The sequence below is a fragment of the Triticum aestivum genome, chromosome 6A, assembly GCF_018294505.1.
Source record: "Triticum aestivum cultivar Chinese Spring chromosome 6A, IWGSC CS RefSeq v2.1, whole genome shotgun sequence".
NCBI classification, from domain to species: domain Eukaryota; kingdom Viridiplantae; phylum Streptophyta; class Magnoliopsida; order Poales; family Poaceae; genus Triticum; species Triticum aestivum.
Window position 1 is genome coordinate 535,967,288 of NC_057809.1, and position 26,485 is coordinate 535,993,772.

General features: G+C 46.7%; 1 protein-coding gene across 1 annotated transcript; it reads right to left on the minus strand.

Moving 5' to 3' along the window:
• Positions 1–1,620: 1,620 nt before the first annotated feature.
• Positions 1,621–2,268, minus strand: LOC123130949 (uncharacterized). Its single transcript, XM_044550737.1, has one exon. The coding sequence runs from the start codon at positions 2,200–2,202 to the stop codon at positions 1,753–1,755; it is 450 nt and encodes a 149-aa protein (XP_044406672.1). The 5' UTR covers positions 2,203–2,268; the 3' UTR covers positions 1,621–1,752.
• Between the last annotated feature and the right edge of the window lie 24,217 nt (positions 2,269–26,485).

Sequence of the window (26,485 nt, forward strand, 5' to 3'; positions counted from 1 at the left end):
TTTTTTAGGGAGACTTAGATTAGAACATTTTTAGCATTTGCCCCCCCAGACACTGATGATTTGTGTTTTGCCCCCCAGAGTTTTTGGGCTAGCTCCGCCGCTGACGGTGTGTGTGTGTGTGTTGTTTCTAGGATTATGATCTGTCTTTGCTGTTAAACATTGTATCCACGGGGTGTGTATAAACCGTGTTAGTTAGGATGTGTGGCGTGTGTTGTATTTAGTTAGGTTAGGTTAGGTTGTTGTGATCTGATCCTAGTAGTTAGCTTGGAGATCAATCCACACCTAAACCTAACCTAACCTCCTCTGTAATCCGCGCCTCCTCTGGCTATATTAACACGCAACGCGCCCCTGCTAATGCATGCGCTTCCAGCCTCATTTCACATGGCATACAAATCCTAGTACTTCCAATACATCTAGGTTATGTCTTCCTCCTCCTCCCTCGCCATGGCCACGCCCTCTCTCGCCTCCCTCGGTCACACCATCACGGAGAAACTTACCCGTGAAAACTTCCTGGTGTGGAAGGCGCAAGTCCTCCCGCACGTCAGGGCTACAACGATGATGGGTTACCTTGACGGCTCGATCAAGGAACCTGCTGCTGTCATCGTCACCGAGAAGGAGACCGCCAGGAAGAAGGAGACCACCTCCACACCGAACCCAAAGCATGCGATCTGGGTCACCCAAGATCAATAGGTGCTCACTTTTTTGCTTGCCTCCTTGTCCCGCGAGGTTCTGATGCAAGTTTCCAACCACACCACGGCCGCGGGTGTCTGGCAAGCCCTGTTCGAGAGCTTCTCTGCGCAGTCCGGGGGCGCGCCAGATCCAGCTCCGATCGGCGATCGAAAACGCTCGCAAGAGCGACCTCTCCGCTACTGCTTACTTCACCAAGATGAAGGGGCTAGCGGATGAGCTCGCTGCTGCAGGGAAACCCCTCGATGAAGATGATGTCGTGTCACACATCTTGGAGGGTCTACACGAGCCCGACTACAACGGGTTCGTCACCGCCATCTCCATGCGCGCTGTCACCGATCACCCGATCGGCCTCAGCGAACTGTTCTCGCTTCTGCTCTCTGCGGAAGCCCGGATCACTGCGCAGCACGCCGCCTACACCGCCCACCACTCCGCCAACCTCACTGCGAAAGGTGGTCGCGGTGACTACGGCGGCGGACGTGGCGGTCAGTGTGGCGGACGCGGTGGGTACAACGTCAACAACTACTTCGACAACTCGGGCAACGGTGGCGGCGGTGGTGCGCCGCGCCAACCGGGTGGTGATCGCGGTGACCGCGAGCGCTGCCAAATCTGCAAGGAGGACGGCCACGGTGTGGCGCTGCAGGAAGCGGTTTGACAAAAGCTACAACAACAACAACACGCGCCATTCCAGCCTCGTTTCACATTTGCAACCGCTCCTTTCTGACTACAATTTCTCTGGCGGTGAGGTAGGCGGGGTTCTTCTTGTGGGTTGGCTATAAGAAGATGAGGTTGAAAGACTTTGGATACCACGATGTATTCTCTTTTCTTGGTTTGAATCTTTCAGTGTATTCCTTGATGTTTGTCAGATATACCAAAAAGCCGGAATGTATTTCTTCAGATGAGAAAGCTAAGCCCTTCATTACTTTAGCCATGTATAAACTTGTGTGCTGTACAAATGACTTGTTTTTGAAAAGGACTTGCCAAACGCAAACATAAACATGAGCAGGAGGAAATTACCAAGTCACCCTTGATTATAACAATCTACCGACCAGGACTGCTGTATTGTCATTCGAAGATCAAGTCGGGCGACGTGTCGAACTCCGGCGACCCGAGGTCGGGCAGCCCGTCAAACACGCCGGGCGGGGCGCACTTCGGCGGGTGCGCCAGCGGCTGCACCACGCCCCGGACGCTGCCGGCGGTGGTTGCCGCGTGGGCCCGGCGCGGCAGCGGCCGGAAGATGGCGGCCGGCGGGAAGCCGGTGAGCTCCTGCACCATGGCGCGGAAGTTGGACACGTCGGTCGCCACAACGGTGGTGGACGACCGGCGCGACGCCGACGCCGGGTGCTTCCTCCTGGCGCGCCGCGGCGACGGCTGCTGCTGCTGCCGCTGCGCGTCCGAGGGGACCTGGCCGGCGGCCGTCCGCGTCGCCGCCGTGTTGCATGGCTGGTACTTGGCGCTGGACTCCATGATACGCGCCGCCGCGGCCGAGCGGTCTCGCTCGCTGCAGGAGTACATCGCCGGGAGTCGTCTAGTCTAGGAATTAGGATGGCCACGCACGGCGGCACGGGCTAGCGGCGTGTGTCCGCGAACTTGCCGAGGGGGTCCGTTTGACGTGTGCATTTATATAGCAAGCCCGGCAGGAATTGACCTGAAGAATGTACAGTAGCACGACTCTTCATTTTTCTAGCACCAGCAGTTTGGCTGAGCAGTGCTGCTGAAGCTGGAACTTTTTTTTTTGACTGGAACCCGCTGAATTGGGAAGGGCATGTACAATGGTGTTATCTTACGAGTGTCACATAAGATAAATGATAGGGTGGAGGAGATAGAACTTATAAGAGAAGGCTTGTCTTCTCTTATTTAAGATAAGACAAGAGATGATCTCTTAGCACAATATGTCTCACCACATTTTTAGGAATTGCTAGTTATTGAAGATAAGACTAAGAGATGTCCCATTGTAGACATTTTTCTTTGTCATATCTAAATTACATGCAAAACTTAAGATAATATTATCTTATCAACCATTGTACATGCCCTAAGCTTTGTTTTAACCTAGATTTGCGGAGTCATGGTTGTTCTGACTACCTGTGCAAATCAGCGGCGGCATCTTTAACCTACGTTATCTTGTTGGCGGCATTTGATTTATTTATTTTTGGAAATTAACCTGACCCTATCTATCTGGATGCACGTTTCAAAGGCGTTCTTATCTACTGGAAGGGTTGGGCGCGCTTTGGTGCGCTGTTGATGTTGTTAAGATTCTTAAAAAAATACTTATTTATTTTAAAATATAAGATGTATTTTTTTAAATCCAACCTCTTTAAGTTTGATCAAATTTATGAAAAAATATATCAAAATTCGTAATATCAAATTGGTGTTATTAGATTCATCATGAAAGAATTTTCATAAATTTTTTGGCTTAACATTGTGAATGTTGATATTTTTGGCTCTAAACTTGATCATAATTAAAGAAATTTGACTTTTCAAAGGATTAATACCCCTTGTATTTTGAAACTAATGGAATATTTACTTTGGTGGATGGGGGAGACGAATGAGTGTGTTTTATGTTTATTTATAACACGGTTATTTGGTGGGCCTTTCATAGTGTGATTCTGTGTTATGCACTAATCAACTCATACCTTTGTAGGTAAATTTTTGCGTTAGTGGATACATATACTCATTGGTGCTATAGTATCATCGCATGATGGCACTTCTTTTTTCTAGGTGGTAAGAGGGTGCACAGAGTTGATATATTTTTCTAGCCCGTTGGTGTTGATTGATTTGAAAAATCGTTGGTCTAATCAAAATCATAAACCAAATTTAAAATTGAATACCTCAATAGAACAAAAGAGCTTCGCTATTAGGGAATATGATGAATTAAAATAATTAAATGAAAGAGCTTCTTGAGAAATTATTGACCCGACCAAATCAGGTGACCAAGTTCTAAACTAAACGACCTCAATTAATTGTGAGGACTTAATCAAGTTTATAATTTGGTCCTGTTCCCCTAAGGCGACGGCCTAGGGTTCTCCAGTCCTCCAGTGACTGCGTCGTGAGTCTAGTTTTTTCCGGCGAGAGACGATCTCTATCCTCCTCTCCCACCCTCCGTCCTCCCTTCCCGATCGGGCTGAACCAGTGGGCGACTGAATCGCCTACCGGGCCTTGGCGGGGAGCAGGGTGTTGCTAGGGTTTGGGAGGAGTCGTCGTTTGTTTTCCTGCCGGTTCGCTGGGAGACATGGCTAGTCAGGGGGCATGAAGAACCGCCCAAAGGGCCGGGAGTTGACGGCGCCACCGATCTTCTTGATTGCCTAACCTTGCAGGAGGACGAACTTGATGATTTGGTTTGGGAAGATGAGATCGATACAGAGGAGGTCAAGCCAAAGTGGCTAGCGCTTGGGCATCTACTGTCAACCAAAACGTTTAGTCAGAGCGCCCTCATTGGTGACATGTGGGCGACATGGAATCCGGCACAGAACGTAGTTTGGAGGAGGATAAACCCTAACCTCTTCTCCATCCAATTCAACTGTTTGGGTGATTGGAACAAGGCCATGCACCAAGGTCTCTGGGATTTCAAAGGTTATGCATTAATTCTTGCTGAGTATGATGGTTTCTCCAAGCCTGAAAAAGGTAAAGCTTGATCGTTTGGAAACTTTGGCACTAATTCATAAACTGCCCAATGGAGTTTTGAGAAACAAAAGTTTTCTAGAAAATTTAGCGAGACTCATTGGCGAAGTACAAGAGGTTCAGGTCATGCTACCCAATGGTTTTGTTGGTGAGTTTATAAGAGTTAGAGTAAGGCTGGATGTTAGCAAAAAACCAACAAGAGTCATCAGATTTACGAAGGCAGGTGTAACTGAACCTTACAATGTGAAGTTTGGGAAGCTCCCAACCTTTTGTTATGAGTGCGGTATGATGGGCCACTAGTACGAAGAGTGTGGGTCAGGAGAGCACGACACCACGAAGTTTGAGTGGGGGCCGTTCATCCTTGCTTCTAGAGGCACAAGAGGGACTAGAGGAGGAAGATCTAGTGCTGATAACCGTGGAGAAGTGCCTGAGATGTCGGGTGGTCAAGGTCGAGGCCGTGGGAGGAGAGGTAATCTCTTTGGGGGCCTTGGACAAAATGCAAGGGACACAAAACATGAGAATGTGATGAATCAAGATAAGCCCCCTGTTTTGGGCGAAGGGGCACTGTCAGACTATGATCCAAGTATAAGCTGGAGGTTTAATGCCCAAGCTGACCAAGTCGCCAATACTGGGATATCATCGTTGATGATTGAACACTGGAATGAAGATCCCCTAGTGTTGGGGAAGATGGCGGCTCAGGATTCAACTTCGAAGGGCCTGATGAATGATCCTCTGGTGGATCCGAGTTCAGCACGAGTTCCAGTGGGTAATACAACTGTGATTGCTCATAAATTTGAAGGGAGTGAAGAACATCCCTCAGTTAATGGAGGCACACCACAAAAAAGTCAGAATAGGAAGAAGTTGAAAGGAATAGATGGAGAGGCAGTTACAAATAATCCTCCAAGCGTTGTTGGAGGAACGACACAGGAAAATGCAAATAAGACAAAGGTCAAAAGCAGTGATGGAACAAGTGTGGACAATAATACTATTGATATATCGGCGGCCTCCTCAGCGGAGGACCGCCGGGCGCAATGAAAATATTAGCGTTGAACTGTCGGGGGCTCGGGAATGACCCGACAGTTCGAGCTTTGCTGGACATCCAGCGAAGATACCAACCCAAGGTGTTGTTTTTGTCGGAGACACATCTAGAGCGCTATTCGGCGGAGTGTTTACGTCGTCTCCTGAAAATGGACCATCTCATTGTAAATCCTAGTGATGGTAGGAAGGGTAGATTTGAAGGAAATATGCCCTAGAGCAATAATAAAGTTGTTATTTATATTTCCTTATATCATGATAAATGTTTATTATTCATGCTAGAATTGTATTAACCGAAAACTTAGTACATGTGTGAATACATAGACAAAGAGTGTCCCTAGTATGCCTCTACTTGACTAGCTCGTTAATTAAAGATGGTTAAGTTTCCCAACCATAGACATGTGTTGTCATTTGATGAATGGGGAATGATGTGATGGACAAGACCCATCCATTATCTTAGCATAATGATCGTTTAGTTTTATTGCTATTGCTTTTATCATCACTTATACATGTTCCTCAGACTATGAGATTATGCAACTCCCGAATACTGGAGGAACACCTTGTGTGCTATCAAACGTCACAACGTAACTGGGTGATTATTGCTACCTCTTGAGCATGCGTTGGTTTTCCCTTGAAGAGGAAAGGGTGATGCAGCAAAGTAGCGTAAGTATTTCCCTCAGTTTTTGAGAACCAAGATACCAATCTAGTAGGAGACTACACGCAAGTCCCTTGTACCTGCATAAACAATCAAGAACCTTGCAACCAACGCGATAAAGGGGTTGTCAATCCCTTCACGACCACTTGCAAAAGTGAGATCTGATAAAGATAATAAGATAAATATTTTTGTTATATAGATTGAAAAGTAAAGACTGCAAAATAAACGACGACAGAAATAGCACGTTGGAGGGAGATTAATATGATGGAAGATAGACCCGGGGGCCATAGGTTTCACTAGTGGCTGTTGGGGAACGCAGTAATTTCAAAAAAATTCCTACGCACACGCAAGATCATGGTGATGTATAGCAACGAGAGGGGAGAGTATCGTCCACGTACCCTCGTAGACCGTAAGCGGAAGCATTATGAGAACGCGGTTGATGTAGTCGAACGTCTTCATGATCTGACCGATCCAAGTACCGAACGAATGTCACCTCCGAGTTTAGCATATGTTCAGCTCGATGACGTCCCATGAACTCCGATCCAGCAGAGATTCACGGGAGAGTTCCGTCAGCACGACGGCGTGATGACGGTGATGATGTTGCTACCGACGCAGGGCTTCCCTAAGCACCGCTACGATATGATCGAGGTGGATTATGGTGGAGGGGGGCACCGCACACGGCTTGGAACAATCAACTTGTGTGTCTATGGGGTGCCCCCTGGCCACGTATATAAAGGAGTGGAGGAGGGGAAGAGGCAGGCCCTCCTAGGCGCGCCCCAAGGGGAGTCCTAATCCCACCGGGAGTAGGATTCCCCCCTTCCATGTAGTAGGAGTAGGAGAGAAGGAAAGGGAAAAGAGAAGAGAAGGAAGGAGGGGACGCCCCCTCCCCCTAGTCCAATTCGAACTAAGCCTTGGGGGGGGGGGGCGCAGCCTCCCCTCTCTCTTTCCCCTAAAGCCCAATAAGGCCCATATACCCCCCGGCGAATTCCCATAACTCTCCGGTATTCCGAAAAATACCCGAATCACTCAAAACCTTTCCGATGTCCGAATATAGTCGTCTAATATATCAATCTTTACGTCTCGACCATTTCGAGACTCCTCGTCATGTCCCCGATCTCATCCGGGACTCCGAACTACCTTCGGTATATCAAAACACATAAACTCATAATACCGACCGTCACCGAACGTTAAGCGTGCGGACCCTACGGGTTCGAGAACTATGTAGACATGACCGAGACACGTCTCCGGTCATTGACCAATAAAGGAACCTGGATCCTCATATTGGCTCCTACATATTCTATGAAGACCTTTATCGGTCAAACTGCATAACAATATACGTTGTTCCCTTTGTCATCGGTATGTTACTTGCCCGAGATTCAATCGTCGGTATCTCAATACCTAGTTCAATCTCGTTACCGGTAAGTCTCTTTACTCGTTCCATAATACATCATCCCGCAACTAACTCATTGGTTGCATTGCTTGCAAGGCTTTAAAGTGATGTGCATTACTGAGAGGGCCCAGAGATACCTCTCCGATAATCGGAGTGACAAATCCTAATCTTGATCTATGCCAACTCAACAAGTACCATCGGAGACACCTGTAGAGCACCTTTATAATCACCCAGTTACGCTGTGACGTTTGGTAGCACACAAAATGTTCCTCCGGTATTCGGGAGTTGCATAATCTCATAGTCATAAGAACATGTATAAGTCATGAAGAAAGCAATAGCAGCAAACTAAACGATCATCGTGCTAGGCTAACGGATGGGTCAAGTCAATCACATCATTCTCTAATGATGCGATCCCATTAATCAAATGACAACTCATGTCTATGGCTAGGAAACTTAACCATCTTTGATTCAACGAGCTAGTCAAGTAGATACATACTAGTGACACTGTTTGTCTATGTATTCACACATGTACTAAGTTTTCGGTTAATACAATTCTAGCATGAATAATAAACATTTATCATGATATAAGGAGATATAAATAACAACTTTATTATTTCCTCTAGGGCATATTTCCTTTAGTCTCCCACTTGCACTAGAGTCAATAATCTAGTTCACATCGTTATGTGATTTAACACCAATAGTTCACATATTTATGTGATTAGTTCACATCTCCACGTGACTAACACCCAAAGTGTTTACTAGAGTTGATAATCTAGTTCACATCGCTATGTGATTAACACCCAAAGAGTGATCATGTTTTGCTTGTGAGAGAAATTTAGTCAACGGGTCTTGCACATTCAAAGCCGTATGTATTTTGCAAATTTTCTATGTCTACAATGCTTTGCATGGAGCTACTCTAGCTAATTGCTCCCACTTTCAATATGTATCTAGATCGAGACTTAGAGTCATCCAGATCGGTGTCAAAGCTTGCATCGACGTAACTCTTTACGACAAACTCTTTGTCACCTCTATAACCGAGAAACATTTCCTTATTCCACTAAGGATATTTTTGACCGCTGTACAGTGATCCACTCCTGGATCACAATTGTACCCTCTTGACAAACTTATGGTGAGGTACACAATAGGTCTGGTACACAACATAGCATACTTTATAGAACATATGACTGAGGCATAGGGAATGACTTTTCATTCTCTTTCTACTTTCTGCCGTGGTCGGGTTTTGAGTCTTTACTCAACTTCACACCTTACAACACAGGAAAGAACTCCTCCTTTGACTTTTCCATTTTGAACTACTTCAAAATCTTGTCAAGGTATGTACTCATTGAAAATATATCAAGCGTCCTGATCTATCTCTACAGATATTGATGCTCAATATGTAAGTAGCTTCATCGAGGTTTTCTTTGAAAAACTCTTTTCAAATACTCCTTTATGCTTTCCAGAAAATTCTATATTATTTCCGATCAACAATATGTCATTCACATATACTTATTAGAAATGTTGTAGTGCTCCCACTCACTTTCTAGTAAATACAGGCTTCACCGCAAGTCTGTATAAAACCATATGCTTTGATCACTTTATCAAAGTATATATTCCAACTCCGAGATGCTTGCACCAGTCCATAGATGGATCGTTGGAGCTTGCACACTTTCTTAGCACCTTTAGGATTGACAAAACCTTATTGTTGCATCATATACAACTCTTCTTTAAGAAATCCATTAAGGAATGCAATTTTGACGTCCATTTGCTAGATTTCATAAAATGTGGCAATTGCTAACATGATTCGGGTAGACTTAAGCATCGCTACGAGTGAGAAAATCTCATCGTAGTCAACATATTGAACTTGTTGAAAACCTTTTGCGACAATTCGAGCTTTGTAGATAGTAACACTACTATCAGTGTCTGCCTCCCTCTTGAAAATCCATTTATTCTTAATGACTCACTGATCATCGAGCAAGTCATTCAAAGTCCATACTTTGTTCTCATACATGGATCCCATCTCAGATTTCATGGCCTCAAGCCATTTCGCGGAATCTGGGCTCATCATCGCGTCCTCATAGTTCGTAGGTTCGTCATGCTCTAGTAACATGACTTCCAGAAAGGATTACTGTTGGGGATATTAGTACCAGTATGACCCGCCCAGGAGGGGCCGGGTTAGCCCTAATGGCAGGTTACATAAGAAGCCCGATAAACATTCAAGATGATAGTTTACTAAACATATAGAAGGCCCAAAGGCTGGGGCCGGCTTAAGGCCTAATACTGTAAACCGCCGTATGTAAGGAAAGACTTGTAAAGAAAGGCCTGTAAAGGAAGCCACCGAGCCGGACACGATTATGAGCCGACCGGGACTTTGTAGGCCACCGGGCGTTAACCCGTGTATATAAGGGGACGACCCCATGGCGGTTAAGGGGAAGAAAACAACCAAGTCGATAACCAAGCCAGCGAGTTAAGCCTCTTGGAGATTGAAACTTCAGCAATACCAATCCCAACTAGACGTAGGCTTTTACCTTCATCGTAAGGGGCCGAACTAGTATACAAACTCTCTCGTGTGTCCTTTGTCCCGATTAACCCCTTTAAGCTTCCTAGTGCGATGGCCCTACGACTAAGTCCTTGCTCTAGGACATCTGCCGTGTCAACTCCACGACAGTTGGCGCCCACCATGGGGCCAGCGCACGGTGGATTTGAGTTCTTGTAGGGCAACTTCAAAGGGCTCAAGGGATACGCTGTGGGCCGGATGACCAAGAGTCATCGCGGCAAACTCTACATCACCGACGAAGGCTGGGGCCCCGAGGCCGGCTCGATCGAGTACGAGTACCGGGTCCCCTTCGGCAGAGTTCACGTCTTCATCGGCCGGATCGGCGAGTCAGGCCTTGAGCCGGATGTCCACACCAACCTCATCGAAACGGCTCAGCGCGTCGGATCCGCCCGTGTTCAATCTGTCGTGAAACATGGCTTCGTAGGCTGCGTCCATGGCGGTGAATACTCCAAAGGATCGATGGAAGGCGGGGAGACGTCCATCTACTCTGATACTGCATCATCAACAGGTGAGACAGACTCGTTGTACCAGCTGCAAGACGACATGCTCGGGGGCTGTTCTGATGGCAGCAGTATTCCGGACCCCCTTGAGTCGCCGAATTGGGCCAGAGTCTTCATGGCGGGGACGCAACCCGGGCAGAACTCCACCGCAGCAGCAGCAACAGCTACCGGGTCGGCAGCAGCCGGATCAGGAGACCCCGCGCGCCCCCCGGCTCAGGTTCTAATGGACCTCATGGATAGGCTGACGACTCTGTTAACCACTGTGGTAGAACCGACGGATAAAGCCCAGCATGACGCAGAAGTGGCACGCGTGCGGGAGGAGATGGTGCAAGCTAAGGAAAATCTAGCCGCGGAGGAAACCCGGATGGCAGCGGAACGAGCGGCTCTGGATGCTCGTGCTCAACAGCTTCAAGCAGAAACTTTCCGGCTCTCGGTGGATCTTAATGCATCGAACGAGGTCATGAGGAGGAGGCATCAGAAAACTCAATCGCGTCTGCCTCTAACGCTAGATCCGAGAAACCTATTCCATACACCCGGGGCTGGGGGGAGCAACCCGCCGGAGGCGAACCGGGTCACGACCAATTGAAAGCATGGTTCATCCAGAACTTTAAGGACACGTGTAAGCAGCCAATGTCGATTGTGGACCTGACCAATTACAAGCAAGAGGATGGTGAATCTACAACCCATTGGGTGCGCCGGGTCAAGGAGATAATACATTCATCTGATAAGATGGATGCCGGCTCAGTAGTTTTGATGTTGGAGAAAAGTTGCCGCTTTGAACCTCTGAAGCAGAAATTGGGGCGGCTTAAACATGACTGTAATGACATGGGAGCGTTGATGGCAGCTCTTGTCAAGTATGCCGATTCTGATACCACCAAGGACCCGGTGTCTGACGAAGAAAAGGCAACGAAGGGAAAGAAGAACGGCAATGGAAAGGGTCACCATCATAACCCAGCGAATCAGGAAGGGAATAAACGTAAGGTTGATGAGTTTGTTGCTAATACTAATGCACAGGGTGGTAATCAGCGACGCAAGGGCAGACAACCCCCTCGATTGGGCGGGTCAGGCCCCACCCTTGAGTAGTTGTTGAATGAACCTTGTCCAAAACACGGCACCCGGGAGAAACCAGCCACCCACTTGTGGAAGGATTGCATGATCATGAAGGCATTTAAAAATTCAAACGCATTTGATGGGGGTCATGACCCAGGCGGCGGCTCAGGTGGAGGCGGCTTTCAGGGCCCGGGCGCCGGTTCAAGCGGAGGAGGTTTTCATGGTCAGGGTTATCCTGGTCACCAAGGAGGATATAATCAGCAACACGGCCAAGGGAATCAGCAGCAGCAGCAATCCGGCTATCAGAGCAACCCGAAGCAGTTGAGTAGCGGACAGTATCATGTCTTTACTACCAGTTTATGTAAGAGGGACCAGAAACTCCACAAGAGGGCCGTCAATGCCGTTGAGCCGGCAATTCCACGTTAGCTACCGAAGCAGTTGAGTAGCAGACAGTATCATGTCTTTACTACCAGTTTATGTAAGAGGGACCAGAAACTCCACAAGAGGGCCGTCAATGCCGTTGAGCCGGCAATTCCACGTTAGCTACGTTGGTCGAAGCAGCCTATTATGTGGAGCAGAGAGGATCACCCACCCCGGGTGGATAATCCGGGTCACTTGGCTTTGGTAGTGACACCTCAGGTTGGTGGGTACAAGTTTACTAAGGTACTCATGGATGGAGGCAGCAGCATCAACATCCTCTACTATGAGACGTTCCGCCAGATGGGATTGACGTATAAAAATCTTAAACAATCCAACACAGTTTTTCACAGTGTGGTACCTGGTAAATCGGCATACCCAGTTGGGAAGATTGAGCTGGAAGTAGCCTTTGGGGATGAGTATGACTCCAGAGCAGAAAAATTAACCTTTGAAGTGGTTAAGATCAAAAGCCCATATCATGCTCTGTTTGGGTGGCCGGCTTATGCCAAGTTCATGGCTCGGCCGTGTTACGTATATTTGCAGCTCAAGATGCCGGGTCATAAGGGCACCATTACAGTACATGGGAGCCGGAAGATAGCATTGGAATGTGAAGAGGGTGATGCCGCCTATGCTGAATTTGTTTGTGCAACAGAGGAGTTAAAATTCTACAAGGATCATGTTGACCCGGCAGGCATGACGTCATTAAGAAACCAACAACAGAGCATGAGCCGGAGTTGAAATTCAAATCATCTGATGACACTAAGATGGTTGACTTTGTACCTGGCGACTCATCCAAACAGTTCATCATCAGCGCAAACTTGGATCCGAAATAGGAAAGCGCGCTCATCGAGTTCATCTGTGAGAACTGAGACATCTTTGCATGGAAACCTTCAGACATGCCGGGTGTCCCAAGGGAACTCACTGAGCACACTCTTAATATCGATCCAAAGTTCAAACCTGTCAGACAGTTTCTCCGATGATTCAATGAAGAAAGGCACAAGGCCATCGGAGAAGAGGTGGCCCGGCTCTTGGCAGCTGGGTTCATTGTGGAGGTCTTTCACCGAGAATGGTTAGCTAACCCGGTGCTTGTACTAAAAAAGAATGGCACCTGGCGTTTTGGGTTACCCGTAGCTTTTGGGTTTTTTGGTGTCTAACCGAGGTATTGAAGCTAACCCGGAGAAAATCAAGGCAATCATGTCTCTAGCCAAACCAACCTGCGTCAATGATGTTCAGCGACTGGCGGGTCGTGTGGCTGCTTTGAGCCGGTTCATAAGCCAGTTAGGGGAAAAGGCTATGCCTCTGTATCAGTTGATGAAGAAAACGGATGTTTTTGTTTGGAGCGATGCTGCAAACGCTGCTTTTGAGGATCTGAAGGCACAACTGGCTAAGCCACCGATCCTGTCTGCTCCAATTGAGAAAGAGCCGCTATTATTATACGTAGCTGCCAACTCACGGGCTGTTAGTGTGGCTATTGTGGTAGAGCGCCAGGAGGCTGGCAAAGAGCATCTGGTTCAGCGGCCGGTTTATTATGTCAGTGAAGTGCTAATTGAGTCTAAACAACGATATCCACATTGGCAGAAGCTTGTTTATGGGGTGTTCATGGAGAGCCGGAAGCTTAAGCATTACTTTCAGGGACATCCAATCACTATGGTTAGCTCTGCTCCTTTGGGAGACATTATTCAAAACAGAGAAGCCACGGGGCGAGTCGCCAAGTGGGCAATTGAGCTTGGATCTCATGGGTTGAAGTATGTTCCACGTACGGCAATTAAGTCTCAAGCCCTGGTTGACTTCATCAATGACTAGACAGTGATGCAGATGCCGGAAGAGAAGCCGGACAACACATATTGGACTATTCATTTTGATGGATCCAGGCAATTGGAAGGCTCAGGGGCTGGAGTCGTATTAACTACGCCACGAGGTGATAAATTTTGTTATGTGTTACGATTGATGTTTCCATGCACTAAGAACGCAGCAGAGTATGAAGCCTTGCTCCATGGTCTTCGAGTGGCAAAGGAGATGAGCTTGAGCCGGGTCAGATGTCTTGGTGACTCAGATCTAGTGGCTCAATAGGTATCTGGCAAGTGGGATTCCAAAGACCCTCTCATGGCGGCTTATCGCCGAGAGGTCGATGCTCTTGCAGGATATTTTAAAGGTTATCAGGTGGAACACATTGACCATCGAAAGAACGAAGCGGCTGATGCTTTAAGCCGGCTAGGTTCTCAGCGTAAGACGGTGCCACCCAATACCTTTTTGGATGTTTTGCATAACCCCTCTGTCAAGTTGCCCACAGAAGAATATTTAGCTGGTCCTGACCCAGAGGCGCAGTTGGTAGCGGCTCTTCATGTCATCCCAGATTAGACGATACCGTTCTTGGCTTACATGACCCGCGGAGAGTTGCCAGCGGATGAGACCCTGGCTCGACAGATAACCTGGCGATCTAAGTCCATGACGATTTCGGATGGAGAGTTGTTTCATCGCAGTGTTTCCGGAGCGTTTCAACGGTGTGTTTCCCTCGAAGAAGGTCAAGAAATCCTTCTTGAGATCCATGAAGGCGATTGCGGTCATCACGCCAGGTCAAAATCTTTAGTGGCCAAAGCGTTTCGTCACAGTTTTTACTGGTTGACTGCTCATGCTGATGCAGAAGATCTGGTTAGTAGATGTGATGGATGTCAAAAATTTGCACGACGAGCGCATATGCCGGCTCAAGAGCTCCAGATGATTCCAATCACTTGGCTGTTTGCGGTCTACGGGCTTGACATGGTGGGACCTTTCAAAAGGTCTAAGGATAAAAAGACACATCTCTTGGTGGCAGTTGATAAGTTCACCAAATGGGTTGATGCGGAGCCTGTGAGTAAGTGTGATGCAGCCACGGCGGTTCGGTTCATGAAAAAAGTAATCTTCCGTTTCGGTTTTCCACACAGTATTATCACAGATAATGGCACTAATCTGTCCCAAGGGGCTATGGAAGAGTTTTGTCAGCGAGAGCACATCCGGCTTGATGTTTCTTCTGTAGGTCATCCTCAATCCAATGGTCAAGCTGAGAGAGCCAATCAGGAAATTCTGAAAGGGCGAAAACCCCGGCTTATGGTTCCTTTACAGCGAACGTCGGGTTGTTGGGTAGAGGAATTACCCTCAGTGTTATGGAGCATCAATACTACGCCCAACAGGTCTACGGGTTACACACCCTTGTTCATGGTTTACCGAGCAGAAGCAGTGTTGCCTAGTGACATCTGTCATGACTCGCCCCGTGTGGCGGCTTATGTTGAAGCAAAAAATGAAAAGCCAGACAGGATGCGCTTGACATGCTGGATGAAGAAAGGGACTTAGCAGCGGCACGGTCAGCAATTTATCAATAGGACCCGCGTCGTTATCACAGCCGCCGGGTTAAGTCCAGGACTTTTCAGGAAGGCGACTTGGTGCTCCGGCTCATCCAGGATCTTTCAGATGCACACAAGTTATCCCCACCTTGGGAGGGACCCTTTGTGGTCAGTAAAAATTTAAACAATGGGTCATACTACCTCATTGACGTTCGAGAGCATGCAGACTCACGTAAGTCGGAAGAGGAGACCCGCCGGCCATGGAACATTGCTCAACTTCGGCCATATTACACCTGAGCCACCGGCTCTCAACATGTACATACGTTCACGTTGTATATACTATGATAAGCAATAAAGTAAGACCATCGGTCTCTTTTCTTTTCACAGACTATACATCTTTCTTATTTCTTACATACAAATGACTATTAAGGACCTGATCATATTTGAATCAAGTTTAACCTTTTTGGTCCGGCTTATGATCGTATCCGAATCTAGCTGCAAATCTCAAGGTCACTTGGGGCCTTTCTGTTCAAACATAGGTCGTATTCGAACCAAAGAGAACATAGCTGTCGTAACCCTCTTGATCGGCTCAAGGCCAAACTCACTTGGGGGCTTCTTGATCGTATCTGAATCATAGCTTAACCCCTCTTGAGTCCGACTTGGATCATATTTGAATCAGGGTTGTTAAAAACCTCTCAAGGTCATTTGGGGGCTTCCTGTTCAAACATAGGTCGTATTCGAACCAAAGAAAACATAGCTGTCGGTACCCTCTTGATCGGCGCAACGCCAAAGCCACTGGGGGCTATATGGTCGTATTCGAACCTTAGCTTAACCCCTTTGGTCCGGTTTACTGATCGTATTCGAATCAGAAACCCCCAGCCTCTTGAATACAGAATTAAAATTATGTTTATTATCTGTTGCTTGCCTTTTAGCTTTTGTTGTTTCAATATTACAAATAAAATAGCCTGGTTTTCTTCACCGACTCAATTATTGAACAACACAGCCGCCCGGGTTATTCAAGCCAGTGGCTCAAGGATCCAAAGGTACGAGCTACTAAGATATGATGATCATTGAGTATTCAAGAAGTATTAACTTTTCATACATATTGAATTATCAAGTTCACCACCCGGATTATTAAAACCGGCGATCTAAGGATCAACAAGGACAAGGTATGGTTCTTACTTATACGCGCTTACCCACTGCGTTAACTCAAGAATTAGTATTAACCCTTATCCTTTCTTTATATTTGTCTCTGTTTTTTATTGAGGTAAATATATTGGCTGTAAATTAGGGTGTTTAAGCCCGTTTGGTTCTAAACCACCTTGCCAGTCTTTTTCTTGTATTCACAGGAACAGAGTTCAAATATCGCAGAGATAAACATTAAACGATGCATACATTGACATCTGGAAGCAGATTCACATAGAAGTATTTTATGTACGACGACATAAGAAAACATGCGATGTTTTAGCAACTAAGTTATTACAAGGCTTTATAAGCTTATGAATATGATCATCGTCCCTCCCTCGCCGGTTCACCACCTTCTGTTTGCTGGAAGTTGGATTTTGACCAATCAAAGCCGTTCATTGCGACAAATTTGGCTTCATCGTCAATCAGGCCGGCCGGGTCCATTTCCGGGGCAAAGGTATCTTCTCTCACTGGTGGGATCAGATCTGCTACTTTGTATGAAGGAGTGGCCATCTTCTTATTTTCACTATCAAAACCCGGCTGGTACTTGTCAACATTGGTGTCATCTCCAAGACTAGTCGCGTGAGGCCGGACTTCGTGTACACACGCTATGAAATCATCCTGATCAAATGGAGACCCGTCCTCCTTCACAGTAGGGTAACCTCTTGCTACGTCCGCCAGGTCTAGGTCTGGCACCCAAGCCTTGGAGCGGCTTAGGGCAGTCAAAGCTCCGGCTCGCGCGCAGGAGCGTTTTACTTCTTGGAATCTAGCAGGAAGGATGGACAGCTTCTTCAGGACATCGCTAAGCCGGTTGGGTCCTTGATTTGCATGAGAGATAGTGGCTAGAGCCCGTTGTGCACCAATATACAATTGTTCAACCAAGGTGTATACTGCCATCAGTTTAATCAACGGGTCTTGGCTCAGATTATTACTTCGTGGACCTGCATATATTTTTAATAGAGTAAGTTGGCGGATTATACTCCGGTTTGGCAAAAATTATGCAAAAGGTTAAATCAGGCAGCTTACCAAAGATAGCAGCGACCATCTGAGACACCCGCCCCTTTAAACCGCCCAGCTCTGTTGAAATTTCTTTCAGAGCTGTTGGCCGTCTCAGCTCGTCGGGTCAGAAGTGTTTTCTCATTTTCACAAACCTTCTCCTTGGCAGCAAAGCTGGTCTTCAAATTTTCTGTTGCAGAAAGGCTCATTTGCAGTTTGGAAGTGGAAGATTTGATTTCGGACTCCTGACTTGCTAGCCAGGTCTTTGCGTCCGACAATTGAGAGTTCAATTAAGACAAGGCATTCTATGAAACGTTCAGATAAGCCAAGACTTGATTTCAAATTCAAATATTCAAATTCAAGATACAAGTCTCAAAGTACTTTACGAGTAAACCACTTGACACTTGGGGGCTAATGTATGCCAAATCAAATTTTTACGTGTCACATCCCTAGTTCTGGTATGACCTAGGCTAGCTTTCATGTTGCATCATGTCTAAATTTCTTTTAAATTTGAAATGGGGATTGATCAAACCCTAGCACCATAACAAATCAAATAGGTTCAACATAAAATCATTTTCAATAAACCCAAAATGCCCTTTGAAAATGTTCATGATTTATGATAAAGGTGAAAACCTCTACCAAAAATGATGAGCATATTTCTTGGACATTTATGAATTTTTGAGTTAAATCATATTGTATTTGAATTGGAGCATTTAATTCCTATAAATATTTTAAATGCTTCAATACTTCTGAAAACAATTGGGGGCTGTTGGAAATAATTCAAATAGTGCCCACAATTTTGGTTAGGATTTTACAAAATGAGTTAGTATTTTTACTAATTCAAAACAAATCAAATAAATAGAAAACAGAAACAGAATTAGAAAGAGAGAGAGAGAGTGCTCACCTGGAAAAGCCCCCAGGCCCAGCACTGTTGGCCAGCCCACCAGGGGCATACCCGTCCTCAACCTCTGCCTACTGGCAGAGGCAAGGCCGAGCACGGCGCCCGCGCACGCCGGCACGCAGCTGCCTGCCTGGCCCTCCGCTGGCCAGCGCGATGCCGCCAACGACACGCCGCTGCCGTCTGGACCCCCTGACCTCCTCACTCTCCCCCTCCGTCTCTCCCTCGCTCTCTCTCTCACACACCCGAACACACCTTCGCCGAGAATGGTTAGCTAACCCGTAGCTTTTGGGTTTTTTGGTGTCTAACCGAGGTATTGAAGCTAACCCGGAGAAAATCAAGGCAATCATGTCTCTAGCCAAACCAACCTGCGTCAATGATGTTCAGCGACTGGCGGGTCATGTGGCTGCTTTGAGCCGGTTCATAAGCCAGTTAGGGGAAAAGGCTGTGCCTCTGTATCAGTTGATGAAGAAAACGGATGTTTTTGTTTGGAGCGATGCTGCAAACGCTGCTTTTGAGGATCTGAAGGCACAACTGGCTAAGCCGCCGGTCCTGTCTGCTCCAATTGAGAAAGAGCCGCTATTATTATACGTAGCTGCCAACTCACGGGCTGTTAGTGTGGCTATTGTGGTAGAGCGCCAGGAGGCTGGCAAAGAGCATCCGGTTCAGCGGCCGGTTTATTATGTCAGTGAAGTGCTAATTGAGTCTAAACAACGATATCCACATTGGCAGAAGCTTGTTTATGGGGTGTTCATGGAGAGCCGGAAGCTTAAGCATTACTTTCAGGGACATCCAATCACTATGGTTAGCTCTGCTCCTTTGGGAGACATTATTCAAAACAGAGAAGCCACGGGGCGAGTCGCCAAGTGGGCAATTGAGCTTGGATCTCATGGGTTGAAGTATGTTCCACGTACTGCAATTAAGTCTCAAGCCCTGGTTGACTTCATCAATGACTAGACAGAGATGCAGATGCCGTAAGAGAAGCCGGACAACAGATATTGGACTATTCATTTTGATGGATCCAGGCAATTGGAAGGCTCAGGGGCTGGAGTCGTATTAACTACGCCACGAGGTGATAAATTTTGTTATGTGTTACGATTGATGTTTCCATGCACTAAGAACGCAATAGAGTATGAAGCCTTGCTCCATGGTCTTCGAGTGGCAAAGGAGATGAGCTTGAGCCGGGTCAGATGTCTTGGTGACTCAGATCTAGTGGCTCAATAGGTATCTGGCAAGTGGGATTCCAAAGACCCTCTCATGGAGGCTTATCACCGAGAGGTCGATGCTGTTGCAGGATATTTTAAAGGTTATCAGGTGGAACACATTGACCATCGAAAGAACGAAGCGGCTGATGCTTTAAGCCGGCTAGGTTCTCAGCGTAAGCCGGTGCCACCCAATACCTTTTTGGATGTTTTGCATAACCCCTCTGTCAAGTTGCCCACAGAAGAATATTTAGCTGGTCCTGACCCAGAGGCGCAGTTGGTAGCGGCTCTTCATGTCATCCCAGATTAGACGATACTGTTCTTGGCTTACATGACCCGGAGAGAGTTGCCAGCGGATGAGACCCTGGCTCGACAGATAACCCGGCGATCTAAGTCCATGACAATTTCGGATGGAGAGTTGTTTCATTGCAGTGTTTCCGGAGCATTTCAACGGTGTGTTTCCCCTGAAGAAGGTCAAGAAATCCTTCTTGAGATCCATGAAGGCGATTGCGGTCATCACGCCAGGTCAAAATCTTTAGTGGCCAAAGCGTTTCGTCATGGTTTTTACTGGTTGACGGCTCACGCTGATGCAGAAGATCTGGTCAGTAGATGTGATGGATGTAAAAAATTTGCACGACGAGCGCATATGCCGGCTCAAGAGCTCCAGATGATTCCAATCACTTGGCCGTTTGCGGTCTGGGGGCTTGACATGGTGGGACCTTTCAAAAGGTCTAAGGATAAAAAGACACATCTCTTGGTGGCAGTTGATAAGTTCACCAAATGGGTTGAGGCGGAGCCTGTGAGTAAGTGTGATGCAGCCACGGCGGTTCAGTTCATGAAAAAAGTAATCTTCCGTTTCGGTTTTCCACACAGTATTATCACAGATAATGGCACTAATCTGTCCCAAGGTGCTATGGAAGAGTTTTGTCAGCGAGAGCACATCCGGCTTGATGTTTCTTCTGTAGCTCATCCTCAATCCAATGGTCAAGCTGAGAGAGCCAATCAAGAAATTCTGAAAGGGCAAAAACCTCGGCTTATGGTTCCTTTACGGCGAACGTCAGGTTGTTGGGTAGAGGAATTACCCTCAGTGTTATGGAGCATCAATACTACGCCCAACAGGTCTACGGGTTACACACCCTTCTTCATGGTTTACGGAGCAGAAGCAGTGTTGCCTAGTGACATCTGTCATGACTCGCCCCGTGTGGCGGCTTATGTTGAAGCAAAAAATGAAAAAGCTAGACAGGATGCGCTTGACTTGCTGGATGAAGAAAGGGACTTAGCAGTGGCACGGTCAGCAATTTATCAACAGGACCTGCGTCGTTATCACAGCCGCCAGGTTAAGTCCAAGACTTTTTAGGAAGGCGACTTGGTGCTCCGGCTCATCCAGGATCTTTCAGATGCACACAAGTTATCCCCACCTTGGGAGGGACCCTTTGTGGTCAGTAAAAATTTAAACAATGGGCCATACTACCTCATTGACGTTTGAGAGCCTCTTTTCTTTTCACAGACTATACATCTTTCTTATTTCTTACTTAAAAATGACTATTAAGGACCTGATCATATTTGAATCAAGTTTAACCTTTTTGGTCCGGCTTATGATCGTATCCGAATCTAGCTGCAAATCTCAAGGTCACTTGGGGGCTTCCTGTTCAAACATAGGTCGTATTCGAACCAAAGAGAACATAGCTGTCGTAACCCTCTTGATCGGCTCAAGGCCAAACTCACTTGGGGGCTTCTTGATCGTATCTGAATCATAGCTTAACCCCTCTTGAGTCCGACTTGGATCGTATTTGAATCAGGGTTGTTAAAAACCTCTCAAGGTCATTTGGGGGCTTCCTGTTCAAACATAGGTCATATTCGAACCAAAGAGAACATACCTGTCGGTACCCTCTTGATCGGCGCAACGCCAAAGCCACTGGGGGCTATATGGTCGTATTCGAACCTTAGCTTAACCCCTTTGGTTCGGTTTACTGATTGTATTCGAATCAGAAACCCCCAGCCTTTTGAATACAGAATTAAAATTATGTTTATTATCTGTTGCTTGCCTTTTAGCTTTTGTTGTTTCAATATTACAAATAAGATAGCCTGGTTTTCTTCACCGACTCAATTATTGAACAACACAGCCGCCCGGGTTATTCAAGCCAGTGGCTCAAGGATCCAAAGGTACGAGCTACTAAGATATGATGATCATTGAGTATTCAAGAAGTATTAACTTTTCATACATATTGAATTATCAAGTTCACCACCCGGATTATTAAAACCGGCGATCTAAGGATCAACAAGGACAAGGTATGGTTCTTACTTATACGCGCTTACCCACTGCGTTAACTCAAGAATTAGTATTAACCCTTATCCTTTCTTTATATTTGTCTCTGTTTTTTATTGAGGTAAATATATTGGCTGTAAATTAGGGTGTTTAAGCCTGTTTGGTTCTAAACCACCTTGCCAGTCTTTTTCTTGTATTCACAGGAACAGAGTTCAAATATCGCAGAGATAAACATTAAACGATGCATACATTGACATGTGGAAGCAGATTCACATAGAAGTATTTTATGTATGACGACATAAGAAAACATGCGATGTTTTAGCAACTAAGTTATTACAAGGCTTTATAAGCCTATGAATATGATCATCGTCCCTCCCTCGCCAGTTCACCACCTTATGTTTGCTGGAAGTTGGATTTTGACCAATCAAAGCCGTTCATGGCGACAAATTCGGCTTCGTCGTCAATCAGGCTGACCGGGTCAATTTCCGGGGCAAAGGTATCTTCTCTCACTGGTGGGATCAGATCTGCTACTTTGTATGAAGGAGTGGCCATCTTCTTATTTTCGCTATCAAAACCCGGCTGGTACTTGTCAACATTGGTGTCATCTCCAAGACTAGTCGCCTGAGGCCGGACTTCGCGTACACACGCTATGAAATCATCCTGATCAAATGGAGACCCGTCCTCCTTCACAGTAGGGTAACCTCTTGCTACGTCCGCCAGGTCTAGGTCTGGCACCCAAGCCTTGGAGCGGCTTAGGGCAGTCAAAGCTCCGGCTCGCACGCAGGAGCGTTTTACTTCTTGGAATCTAGTAGGAAGGATGGACAACTTCTTCAGGACATCGCTAAGCCGGTTGGGTCCTTGATTTGCAGGAGAGATAGTGGCCAGAGCCCGTTGTGCACCAATATACAATTGTTCAACCAAGGTGTATACTGCCATTAGTTTAATCAACGGGTCTTGGCTTAGATTTTTACTTCGTGGACCTGCATATATTTTTAACAGAGTAAGTTGGCGGATTATACTCCGGTTTGGCAAAAATTATGCAAAAGGTTAAATCAGGCAGCTTACCAAAGATAGCAGCGACCATCTGAGACACCCGCCCCTTTAAACCGTTCAGCTCTGTTTAAATTTCTTTCAGAGCTGTTGGCCGTCTCAACTCGTCGGGTCAGAAGTGTTTTCTCATTTTCCCAAACCTTCTCCTTGGCAGCAAAGCTGGTCTTCAAATTTTCCATTGCAGAAAGGCTCATTTGCAGTTTGGAAGTGGAAGATTTGATTTCGGACTCCTGACTTGCTAGCCGGGTCTTTGCGTCCGACAATTGAGAGTTCAATGAAGACAAGGCATTCTGTGAAACGTTCAGATAAGTCATGACTTGGTTTCAAATTCAAATATTCAAATTCAAGATACAAGTCTCAAAGTACTTTACGAGTAAACCACTTGACACTTGGGGGCTAATGTATGCCAAATCAAATTTTTACGTGTCACATCCCTAGTTCTGGTATGACCTAGGCTAGCTTTCATGTTGCATCATGTCTAAATTTCTTTTAAATTTGAAATGGGGATTGATCAAACCCTAGCACCAGAACAAATCAAATAGGTTCAACATAAAATCATTTTCAATAAACCCAAAATGCCCTTTGAAAATGTTCATGATTTATGATAAAGGTGAAAACCTCTACCAAAAATGATGAGCATATTTCTTGGACATTTATGGATTTTTGAGTTAAATCATATTGTATTTGAATTGGAGCATTTAATTCCTATAAATATTTTAAATGCTTCAATACTTCTGAAAACAATTGGGGGCTGTTGGAAATAATTCAAATAGTGCCCACAATTTTGGTCAGGATTTTACAAAATGAGTTAGTATTTTTACTAATTCAAAACAAATCAAATAAATAGAAAACAGAAACAGAATTAGAAAGAGAGAGAGAGAGTGCTCACCTGGAAAAGCCCCCAGGCCCAGCACTGTTGGCCAGCCCAACAAGGGCAAACCCGTCCTCACCATCACCGTAGCTACTGCCCACGCTGAGCCCCGTTGTCGTGTCCCACTGGTCCGCCGTCGAGCACCGCTTCACCAAGACGAAGGTCACATCACCAGACTTCCTGTGACGGCGCCTCCGAGCTCGTCACCGCCGCATCTGCCGCCGGACTTCGCCCGTCGATCTACGTCGTCCAGTGCCTTCTCGAGCTCAACGACGGCGTCGTTCGAATCTCCGTGAGCCCCGCCGTCATCTCCCCGTTCTCCCCTGTCCTCCCGTGCCCTCTAGCTCCCTTGCCGCACGAGTCGAAGCTCGGCTCCGCCATTGCCGCAGCACGTGTGCTCCCCGTGCTCTGTTCGCTGCCGTCGTGCAACGGGCGCACCCTAGAGCACCCCTGGCGCTGTCGTGCAGCACAGGCAGCTTGGTAGCGAGCCCCGGCGCAGCACCCGCACACCACCGAGCTCCACCGCCGCAAAGCTCGCCGCTCTCACCGCTGCAGCCCATCCCTGGCATCCCCACGACCACCCCTGGACGCGCCGCACTGCGGGCGTTCCATAGAACGCATCCGCACGGCCATCCGTCGCCGGAAACGGCCGGCCGGCGAGTCACCGCCGCACTGTAAGGTCGTCGGCCCTTAATCCAGCGATGCTGACATGGCACGAGTAATTAGGGTTAATGACGCAGTTAGTAACACCCTGGGACACAGACAGTCGGGCCCCACTGCCTAACTAACCGGCTAACTAAGCAAGATTAAGATTAATCTAATTACAGTGGGCCCACGTTTCAGCTTTGACTATGCTGATGTGGGCGTTGACCCGACCCCACCTGTCTGTGACCTAGGCAGCACTGGGTCACTGACCAGTGGGACCCACAGGTCAGGTTTGACCTGGGCCGCTCTGTTGACCGCTGACTTCAGCGTGATGCAGTGCTGACGCAATAAGCTTTTTTATGGTATTAAATTAAATCGGGAATTCCAGAAATTGTTATAAACTTCAAAAATTCATAGAAATTCAACCGTAGCTCAGATTGAAATAATTTATATATGAAAAATTATCAGAAAAATTCAATCTATCCATCTGTACCATTTTCATGCATGACAAACCAACCTATACATGCTGTATATATGAAACACACTTATGGCATGTTTAAGAGCTTAATTTGGAGTTGTATTTGAACCCTTGGTTCAAATGGACTTCAACCAAAAAAATGCTAGATGCATTAACTCAAACAACATCACATACTCATGCCATGTTCATGCATCATATTGTTGCATATGCTTGTGTTTGATTTCCGACACCGTTCCTTCTCGATAGGTCCTGCTCCGGAGAGTGTTCGAGAGTACCTGTCTGAGGAGCGGTGCCCCCTGTTGATCTACCAGGCAAGCAAACCCCCCCTTGTTCATTGCGATACAATCCTACTCTCTCGCTCCTGCTCTCTTTTATTGCATTAGGACAACAACGATTCAACTGCTACTTTATGCTGCGGTAGTTGAACCCATTCCTCTGCATGACCTGTCATTGCCACAGTAAATAGTTAAAACCCACTAGCATGTGTAGGAGTTGATTGAGCCATGTTGTGTTCTTGCCATGCCATGCCTGCTTTTGCTTAGAGTTGTGTCAGGTCTGATTCATAGGGACTGAATTGGAGTGGTACGATATGTTCTGGTGCTGAGAGTTAAGCGTGTGAACACGATTTGGTAAAGGTAGGGTGAGAGGCCATGTAGGAGTACATGGTGGGTTGTCTCACTGGAACCGTCCTTAAGCACTAAGTTCCGTGTATGTTGTCCAATGATTAGCTACTACCACACACTGGAATGCTTAAGTGCCCCTCTCGACTTATTAGCCAATTTGATCTCTGTCCAGGAGTCGCAAATAGTTTCTGGTGTTTGTAGGTAGTGTTAGTAGTCTACCAAGTGGCACCCGGCCAGGTGGGCTTGGGACAGACTAGGCACAAGTGGCATGGTGTACCAAGCGTAGATCCATCCGGCAAGGTGGGCTTGGGAACCCTGCACATATTGTTTGGGGCCATGAGCGACACCCCGGCCGGATCTCCTTGCGGATGGAACCCGAATAGGCGATAAACCTGGACTAGAGTCTTATGTGGTTAGTCAGGTCGTGGCCGACACCCTCGCCAGGCTTTCGCTTGAAGGTTGCCGAGGTACATGATGTGTACGTGGTGATAAGTGGTGAGAGCGTGTGTGAAGAAGTACACCCCTGCAGGGTTATCTTGATCTATTCAAATAGCCGCGTCCTTGGTTATGGACTTCTTGGATGCTTACGTGGTACATAGACAACTTAAAGTGGATACTCTAAAATGCTCAAGACAAGTGTGAGTGCTATGGATGTCCTTCTCGTAAGGAGACGAGGATGAATCCATAGTAGTGTATTTGATGTGGTGTTTAGTGGACTCGTGTGCGCTGCTTCACCTCAAAGAAGTTTCTCGTTGTCGTAGAACAGGATAGGCACCGAGTCAAAGCTGGCTTGCTGCAACTAAACCCCACATTACCTTCTTGATACAAATGCATGTATGATAGGATGTGATGTAAGTCTTGCTGAGTACCTTTGTACTCACGTTTGCTTTATTTATGTTTTGCAGGTGAGACATCTGACTCACTAGTAGTACCGCTTGGACTTCGACGAGTAGCTTGCACCTTAGCTACGATCTTGTGTCCTTGGGAGGGACTTGTAGATAGTCAGGCCTCTTAGCCTCTTCTTTTGTACTTGTCTGTACCCAGACAT

Coding starts and splice junctions, on each gene's coding strand:
- LOC123130949 (XM_044550737.1), bottom strand. CDS start 2,202: ATGTACTCCTGCAGCGAGCGAGACCGCTCGGCCGCGGCGGCGCGTATC.